General features: G+C 32.0%; 2 protein-coding genes and 1 long non-coding RNA gene across 6 annotated transcripts in view; 2 read left to right on the top strand and 1 right to left on the bottom strand.

Moving 5' to 3' along the window:
- Positions 1 to 1,957: 1,957 nt before the first annotated feature.
- On the top strand, positions 1,958 to 6,301 carry LOC131129303 (uncharacterized). Its single transcript, XM_058072719.1, has 4 exons — positions 1,958 to 2,180; positions 2,534 to 2,765; positions 3,542 to 3,684; positions 5,280 to 6,301. Exon 4 carries the CDS (start codon positions 5,287 to 5,289, stop codon positions 6,142 to 6,144), a length of 858 nt encoding a protein of 285 aa, XP_057928702.1. The 5' UTR covers positions 1,958 to 2,180; positions 2,534 to 2,765; positions 3,542 to 3,684; positions 5,280 to 5,286; the 3' UTR covers positions 6,145 to 6,301.
- The window catches only part of LOC131129304 (uncharacterized), a 9,718-nt gene continuing 4,620 nt past the window's right edge, over positions 4,552 to 9,649 (bottom strand). Inside the window, exon 3 of one of the 2 annotated variants that reach the window (XR_009129823.1) lies at positions 4,552 to 8,597. This is a non-coding gene — a long non-coding RNA (uncharacterized LOC131129304). The remainder of the gene's footprint in view (positions 8,598 to 9,649) is intronic. The other variant, XR_009129822.1, reaches the window with a different exon arrangement.
- Positions 6,151 to 9,649, top strand: part of kcnn1b (potassium intermediate/small conductance calcium-activated channel, subfamily N, member 1b) — a 7,025-nt gene continuing 3,526 nt past the window's right edge. Inside the window, exons 1-4 of one of the 3 annotated variants that reach the window (XM_058072718.1) lie at positions 6,151 to 6,545; positions 6,617 to 6,712; positions 7,972 to 8,434; positions 8,470 to 8,612. In XM_058072718.1, the coding sequence (XP_057928701.1) occupies positions 6,486 to 6,545; positions 6,617 to 6,712; positions 7,972 to 8,434; positions 8,470 to 8,612 (762 nt within the window). In that variant the 5' untranslated portion in view covers positions 6,151 to 6,485. Of the gene's footprint in view, positions 6,751 to 7,971; positions 8,435 to 8,469; positions 8,613 to 9,649 lie in introns of all 3 variants that reach the window. The other 2 variants (XM_058072717.1, XM_058072716.1) reach the window with 2 other exon arrangements.

Below are 9,649 nucleotides of genomic sequence, written 5' to 3'. Positions count from 1 at the left end.
TTTTATGTAGCTGATTAAAAAAAAAAAAAAAATCTTTATTTTTTTTCCCACTAGTGTTGCTTTCAAAAAAAAATTTAATTAATTTTTTTTCCACTAGTGTTGCTTTCAAAAAAAAATCAAATTTATTTTTTTTCCACTAGTGTTGCTTTTTAAAAAAAAAAACAAAAATCAAATTTATTTTTTTTCCACTAGTGTTGCTTTAAAAAAAAAATCAAATTTATTTTTTTCCCACTAGTGTTGCTTTAAAAAAAAAATCAAATTTAATTTTTTTTCCACTAGTGTTGCTTTAAAAAAAAAATCTAATTAATTTTTTTCCACTAGTGTTGCTTTAAAAAAAATCTAATTTATTTTTTTTTCCACTAGTGTTGGCTTTAAAAAAATCAATTTTTCTTTCCACTAGTGTTGCTTAAAAAAAAATCTAATTTATTTTTTTTCCACTCGTGTTGCTTTAAAAAAAAATCTAATTTATTTTTTTCCACTCGTGTTGCTTTAAAAAAAAAATATATATATTTTTTTCCACTAGTGTTGCTTACAAAAAAAAATCAAATTTATTTTTTTCCACTAGTGTTGCTTACAAAAAAAATCTAATTTATTTTTTTTCCACTAGTGTTGCTTTAAAAAAAAAATCTAATTTATTTTTTTCCACTAGTGTTGCTTTAAAAAAATATATATATATATTTTTTTTTTCCACTAGTGTTGCTTTAAATTTTTTTTTTTTTTTTTTTTTACAACACAGCAACATTCAATCTAAGCTGCTGAGGCAGCAGACATGCAGGCTTTGTCGTTTACTTCCTGTTTCATTGGCGCTTGGCAGCGACTACAGCTAAACCAGTTGTGGGTGTCCTAACATATTACCAGGTTCGAACTCCTGTGACACTTTTAAAAAACACTTAAATACACAAGTGGGACTTTTTGCATCATCTTTGGGAAAATACTCTGCGGTCTGATGAGACAAAAGTTCCAACTTTTTGTGTCCCATTAGAATAGCGGTGGGCAAACTACGGCACGGGGGCCACATCCGGCTCGCCAAGTGTTTGAATGCGGTCCGCCCGTTCTTTCCAAGGTGTTTCATTTAAAGTAAAAAAAACAACCTGGCATCATAGCTTGAGCCGACATTTTCATGGTTTAAGTAGCTGCAATTTAATTATTTGATGTGGTCTGTTGTTTACAAAATGCTCCTGGAAAAAGGGACACAAGCACATAATAATAATAATAATAATATAATATCATAAAATAATTAATAATATAAAATAATAATAAATAATATAAAATAATAACAAATAATATAAAATAATAATAACAAATAATATAAAATAATAACAAATAATATAAAATAATAATAAATAATATAAAATAATAACAAATAATATAAAATAATAGTAAATTATATAAAATAATAACAAATAATATAAAATAATAATAACAAATAATATAAAATAATAAATAATATAAAATAATAACAAATAATATAAAATAATAACAAAGAATATAAAATAATAACAAATAATATAAAATAATATATTTAGTATTATTATGCTAAATTTATAACGTCAACATCAAATAAATAGTAAATTAAGTAAGTAAGTACTTAAGTAAGTACAAATAATATAAAATAATAATAACAAATAATATAAAATAATAATAACAAATAATATGAAATAATAATAAATAATATAAAATAATAACAAATAATATAAAATAATAGTAAATTATATAAAATAATAACAAATAATATAAAATAATAACAAATAATATAAAATAATAATAACAAATAATATAAAATAATAAATAATAAATAATATAAAATAATAACAAATAATATAAAATAATAGTAAATTATATAAAATAATAAAAATTATAACGCACTTTACATCAAATAAATGATCTCCAAGTGCACATTTAGCAGATTGCATGACACTTTTACTGATCCAATAATTCCAGGTGGACTGTTACGTGTAAAATATAGAGTTAAAAAGTCAAAAAGTTTTCCCACCCCTGCATTAGAACATTATACCAACAGTAGTAAAATATAGTGGTGGTAGTGTGATGGTCTGGGGCTGTTATGCTGTGTTTCAGGATCCGAAAGACTTGCTGTGACAAAAATCCTAAAGGGGAAATGTCCTGCCATTTGATTGGTGACCGCAAACTTGGGTTCTTCAGCATGGAACGTGATCCAAAAGGTAGAACCACGATCCACCTTTTTTAAAAAAAAAAAGACACTTTTTGTTGGGAAATCATCCAATTTGGCCGAATGACAACAATTCCGCAAAATTGTCTCTGAGAGACTCATTGCAAGTTATCACAAACTCTTGATTGCAATTGTTACTGCTAAGTTAGTAGGTTTTTCACACACGGCCGTGCAATTTTTCTCTCTAATATTTAATTTTTTTTGATAATCTGAAACATTTAAGTGTGATAAATATGCCAAAAAAAAAAATATATATATATATATGTACGATACTTTGGCATATATTTTTGTATTTTGGTATTTATCTGTGCTTCAATAATTGCTACTTTTTGTACTTCTTTTCAGGCACATCTAAAGAGGCCTTGTTGTCGCTGCGCTGATTTAATATGGGACGCTTTAGTCCAGCCGTGCTCTCTTGTTGTCGGAGCAGATAAGAGATGTCAAAGGCCTTTGAACCACGGAGCATCAAATGACGAGTGCCACTCATCTTTTATTTGCTATTTTTGCATTGAAGGCTAGCAGATCCTCAGAGGTGATCGGCGGATCCGGTCCCGACTGATATGTGTGATCTTGCACGGTTTGTCCTGTCTGATGTTTTTTTTTTGTTGTTTTTTTTTTTACACATTTTTTTTGTACATTTATTGTACATTTATTTATTTACTTATTTATTTACATTTCTTTATTGTACATTTCTTTATTTACTTACTTATTTATTTACATTTATTTATTTACTTACTTATTTATTTACATTTATTTATTGTACATTTATTTATTGTACATTTATTTATTTACTTACTTACTTATTTACATTTATTTATTTATTTACATTTCTTTATTGTACATTTCTTTATTTACTTACTTATTTATTTACATTTATTTATTTACTTACTTATTTATTTACATTTATTTATTTACTTACTTATTTATTTACATTTATTTATTGTGCATTTATTTATTTACTTACTTATTTATTTACATTTATTTATTTATTTACATTTCTTTATTGTACATTTCTTTATTTACTTATTTATTTACATTTATTTATTTACTTACTTATTTACATTTATTGTACATTTATTTATTCTAGATTTATTTATTGTACATTTATTTATTTACTTATTTATTTACATTTATTTATAGTACATTTATTTATTTACTTATTTATAGTACCTTTATTTATTTACTTAATTATTTATTTACATTTAATTATTGTACATGTATTTATTACATATTTATTTACATGAATTTATTGCATTTATTAATTTATGTATTTATTTTGCATCTTAACCCATCGCCCCCTCCCACTGCCATTCCTATTTGCATGGCCGGCTGCCCGCTTCTTCTTATCTTCAGGCTGAATCCTAATGATTGCTTTGAAAGGGGAGCGTCTCCAAAGTAGCTTTCATCAAGAGGAGGAAACACCCACTCCCTCGCCTCTTCTTGACACTCTGCTTCTGGAGCACCTCCGAGTGGGAACCTTCCACACCAAACAGAAGGTAAGGATCGCCTGTGGGTTGGATTTTGGACTGTGACCTTTTTAAAAGTACTTTATAGGACAGTCGACAAATAAAGTACAAGGGCGTGTATTGTAGTAGTTATGTTAGACTTCTTTGATTTGTTATGTTGATAAATGAAGGAGGGGCGTCTCTGGTTTACATCCTGATTAGTAAATAACAAATGAATTGGAATTAAATGTAGCTTATTTTAATTATTGTATTTGGAATTAAGGTAATTACTATTTAATTTTCACAAATACAGAAATTGATTCCTGCCTCAGATGTAGTCACATTTTATTGTATTAGGGTTGTACATTTATTGTACTTTTATTTATTGTACATTTATTTACTTACTTATTTACATTTATTTATTTACTTACTTATTTATTTACATTTATTTATTTACTTACTTATTTATTTGCATTTACTTATTGTACATGTATTTATTTACTTACTTATTATTTACATTTATTTATTGTGCATTTATTTATTTACTTACTTATTTATTTACATTTATTTATTTACTTATGTATTGTACATTTATTTATTGTACATTTATTTATTTACTCATTTACATTTATTTATTTACTTACTTATTTATTTACATTTATTTATTGTACATTTATTTATTTACTTATTTGCATTTATTTATTTACTTACTTAATTATTGTACATTTATTTATTGTACATTTATTTATTTACTTACATATTTATTTACATTTATTTACATTTATTTTTGTACATTTATTTATTTACTTATTTGTTGTACATTTATTTATTTACTTACTTATTTATTTACTTATTTACTGTACATTTATTTACATGTATTTATTGTACATTTATTTATTTACTTACTCATTTATTTACATTTATTTATTTACCTACATATTTATTTACTTACTTATTTACATGTATTTATTGTACATTTATTTATTTACTTACTTATTTACATTTATTCATTGTACATTTATTCATTAAAAAAAATTGTTTATTTTACAAAAATTTCATATTTTTTTCTTAAATACCGTATTTTCCCGACTATAAGTCACACTTTTTTTTCATAGGTTGGCTGTTCCTGAGACTTATACTCCAGAGCGACTTATACATGAAAAAAGTGTTTATGTTCCATAAACACTGGACACCTTTTCTGTTCATGTTTATTTTTTGTGTAGCTGAATAAGCATACCTAATTATGCATTTTTGGCCTTGTACGACTTATACTCCGGAGCGACTTATGTATGTTTTTTTTAGACACATGCTAACTCGCAAACTAGAGAACTAGCGACCTAAACGGTAGCCTTCAAGTTATTTCCTTTCAACTTAAATAGCCAAAAACTTACCACTTCCACATGGATAGGGAGGATAACTATTAACAGTTATTTAACCTTTAACATGAACATGAATCAAACGTAATAATTTTTTCTGGGTACATGATACCATACAGCATCCATATCAAACATTAAACTTTCATATCAAGGCGGGGGCCTCAAATTGGTGTCCTGCGTGCCACATTTGGCCCACGGGCCGCATGTTTGAGACCCCTGGTTAAAAGTAGTAAACAAAAAAATAAGTCTTTTTGTGTTTGGGCTGTGCAGGGATGCCATGAGGTTGATTTTGGTGAAACCCACCAACGCCACCCGCCGCCTGGACAGCACGGGTCAGGTGTTCCGCGATGGCGACCATGAGCTCTGCTCTTCGAGTGGTCCGACACCCCCGACCAAGAGTCCGGACGGGATGCACGGACCATACTCGGGAAGCCTCACGGACGCGACGTCACCAACGCAGGAGGCAAGTCGCGCACCGCACGAAACGTCCAATGGCGTCATTCCGTCCTCGGAGGTTTGCGATGCGATGATGTCACAGCTGCAGACGGAAAGCATGAGCCTATCACAGTTGAGTAATCAAGACCGGCTGCTGTTACGTGGCCAGGTTAGCGACGAAGGAGGCGATTCGTCCGGTCCGAACCACAATGACGCGTGTGCGTGTTCCTGTCCCGACTCCATGGCGTCCATCTTTGAACCGCGGTCCAATCACACTTGTCGTTCGCACAAAAAAAACCTTTCATGTCAAGTTTTTCCACACGAAACAAATCAAGATGTCTCAAAAGTCGCACAAAAGCGATCGCAAGGTAGTTTGATGCCTCAAGAGGCGTTCAAGGACTCCCGATCCAACTTGTTCAACATCCCCAACATGTCCGCCAACCAACGTCCCGACGTTACCCATCACGCGCGTTATTCGCACGGAGACCCCGCCTTCATCTTCAAGTGCCGCCATCTATCATCCAACCATCCGACCGGGACCGGGACCGTCAAGAGGTCGTCCACGCCGGCTCTCCAGTCGTTCTCCGCCAGTCGCTGTAGTTCACTCGACCGCCACGGCTTCGCCGAAGAGGCGGCGAGATCACGACAAAGTCAAGTACAGGAAGTTTCAATCGGTGACCTCATCCTTTTTAAATCATAAAAAAAAAAACTGATATTAATTTCATCAAATGTTTTTTCCAACACTCCCAGCGCATCACGCCCTACGAAGTCGCGGGAAGCGACGTCCTCTGCAACGGCGATGCTGTGAAATCGGCGGCCGGCCGTGACGCCTCACCGCTTCTTCACAGCGCCCTCCTGGAGGACGCCTTCTCCAAGGTCATCAGGGAGGATTCGAGCAAGGTCGATAGCGACGCCGCCGCCGCCGCCGCCAGGGAGGAAGGTAACGTACCGCAGAAGAAGGACATCAGCTACAGGCTGGGTCAACGCAGAGCGCTTTTTGGCAAACGTAAACAGCTGAGCGACTACGCCTTAGTGTGCGGGATGTTCGGCATCGTCGTCATGGTGATCGAGACGGAGATGTCCAGAGGATTTTACAGCAAGGTATTTCGGTCGTCTGTGGAGTATTTTGGAGTTCTTCACTCATTCATGCTTGGATCCTCTTTTTTTTCCAGGACTCCATGTATTCTTATGTGCTCAAAGGCCTCATTAGTGTTTCTACTGCTGTTCTACTGGCTCTCATTGGGATGTACCATGCCAGGGAAATACAGGTAACTGCTGGGACAAACCATCTGTTGACTAAACACGAGTAAGTCATCTTACCATAAAGTTTTCATCAATATTTTGTGTACGGCCACCTAAAAACACCATCTTTTCTAGCCATTAAAGTCAAATGTGCATATTTAAAATATTGTGCAACATGGTGATTAATCATGATTGAATCATTTGAAGACCGTGATTAATCTGATTTACATGGAGCAGATAGCTACAAAAACACAAAGTTAGAAACTAGAAATATTAACACCCATTTCAGTTAGACTAAAAGGTCCGCTCTTTGTGTGTGTGTATTAATCGCAATTAAACATGATTAATCATGATTTTTACAAAAATAATAAAAACTTAAACTATCTTATGAAAGTAGGAATTAATCGTGATTAATCATGATTGAATCATTTGTAAACCGTGATTAATCTGATTTACATGGAGCAGATAGCTACAAAAAACGAAGTTAGAAACTAGAAATATTAACACCCATTTCAGTTAGACTAAAAGGTCCGCTCCTTGCGTATTATTAATCACAATTAATCATGATTAATTTTTAAAAGGGAAAAAATTAATAAAAAGGTCTATCTTATGAAAGCAGGGATTAATCGTGATTAATCATGATTGAATATTTGAAAGCTGTGATTAATCTGATTTACATGGCGCAGACTGCCACATCAAACGAAGTTAAAAACTAGAAATACTAACACCCATTTCAGATAGCTATTATTAATCTTGATTAATTGTGATTGAATAATTTGAAAACCGTAATATAACCGGTTAAATAACCGTAACCGTTAATCTGATTTACATGGAGCAGATAGCTACAAAAAACGAAGCTAGAAACTAGAAATACTAACACCCATTTCAGTTAGACTAAACGGTCCGCTCTTTTCTTGTGTGTGTTATTATCAGGATTAATTGTGATTAATCATGTTTTTTTTTTAAATACAAACTTAAATTATATGAGGAAAGCAGGAATTAATCGTGATTAATCATGATTGAATCATTTCAAAACCGTGATTAATCTGATTTACATGGAGCAGACTGCCACATCAAACGAAGTTAGACACTAGAAATACTAACACTCATTTCAGTTAGACCAAAAGGTCTGCTCTTTTCTTGTGCGTATTATTAATCATGATTAATCTTGGTTAGTTAGAAACTAGAAATACTACTAAGTTCGGGAAAGTTAGCAAACAAAAGAGGAAATCAGATTTGAGCGTCGAGCAAAGCACAAAACGATTGAAAGTGTTTGATTCCTCAGCTGTTCATGGTGGACAACGGTGCGGATGACTGGAGGATCGCCGTGACCTTTGAGCGAGTCCTCTTTGTCGCGTTGGAGCTCCTGGTGTGCGCCATCCATCCCATCCCGGGCCAGTACGTGTTCAGCTGGACCGCTCGGCTGGCCTTCAGCTACACCACATCGGTAGCGGACGCCGACGTGGACATCATCCTGTCGGTGCCCATGTTCCTACGCCTCTACCTGATTGGCCGGGTCATGCTGCTCCACAGCAAGCTCTTCACCGACGCTTCGTCTCGTAGCATCGGAGCGCTCAACAAGATTAGTTTCGACACCCGTTTTGTCATGAAGACCCTGATGACCATCTGCCCCGGCACGGTGCTGCTGGTCTTCAGTGTGTCCTGTTGGATCATCGCGGCGTGGACCGTGCGCATATGCGAGAGGTATCGGCGCCACACGCATCGGAATGGATTCATTTCCGGGAATTGGACACGACTGACGAGGTGCTGTTGTCTTCCGAAAGGTATCACGACGCACAGGAGGTGAGCAGCACCTTTCTAGGAGCCATGTGGCTGATCTCCATCACCTTCCTGTCCATCGGCTACGGCGACATGGTGCCTCACACGTATTGTGGAAAGGGGGTTTGCCTGCTGACAGGAATCATGGTGAGATTTATTCTCTACAGATGATAAACCTGGTAGAATACCAATGCAATCACACTTAATACCAGTTTTACCACTGCAATGTTGTACAGTATCTTATGGACTTCCTGTTTCCTGTTCCTACCTTTCACTCTTCACGCATGGAGTATGTGAGTGACAGGACGAAAAGCTCTAACGGAAATGATGTGCTATATATATCACTATATTGACACTTACTATGGTACCCATTATGGCATTGGATGCTCATATCACCGAGTACTTCGGTACTTAAATTAAATTAAATTAAATTATAAAATACACAAAAATATAAAATACACAAAAATAATAATAATAAAATAAAAATAAATGAAAAAAAAATAATTAAATTAAAATAAACAAAAATAATAATAATAAAATAAAAATAAATGAAAAAAATTAAATTAAATTAAATTAAACAAAATTAAATTAAATTAAACAAAAATATAAAATAAACAAAAATATATAATAAACAAAAATATAAAATAAACAAAATAATAAAATAAAAAATAATGAAAAAAATCAAATTAAATTAAATTAAACAAAATATAAAATAAACAAAAATATATAATAAACAAAAATATAAAATAAACAAAAAAATAATAATAAAATAAAAATAAATGAAAAAAATAAATGAAAATAAAATTAAAATAAACAAAAATAATAATAATAAAATAAAAATAAATGAAAAAAATAAAATAAAATTAAAATAAACAAAAATATATAATAAACAAAAATATAAAATGAACAAAATAATAATAATAAAATAAAAATGAATGAATGAATAAAATAAAATTAAACAAAAATATAAAATAAACAAAAATATAAAATAAACAAAAATTTATAATAAGAATAAAATAAATAAATTAATTTAAAAAATGTAAACTATATTAGGAAAGCAGGAAGTGAACAAAAGTAACAGTTAATGATTGTAAAAGTACCAGATGGAGGGGTAGGATTTAATAAGCTTTGCTTCTTCCTACTCCTTTTGGACATGTGGAACTGGGAACTGATTATGGGATGCA

The sequence above is a fragment of the Doryrhamphus excisus genome, chromosome 5 (assembly GCF_030265055.1).
Source record: "Doryrhamphus excisus isolate RoL2022-K1 chromosome 5, RoL_Dexc_1.0, whole genome shotgun sequence".
NCBI lineage: Eukaryota > Metazoa > Chordata > Actinopteri > Syngnathiformes > Syngnathidae > Doryrhamphus > Doryrhamphus excisus.
The sequence above is the reverse complement of the archived record's forward strand: the minus strand, read 5'-3'. Positions and strand labels throughout refer to the sequence as shown.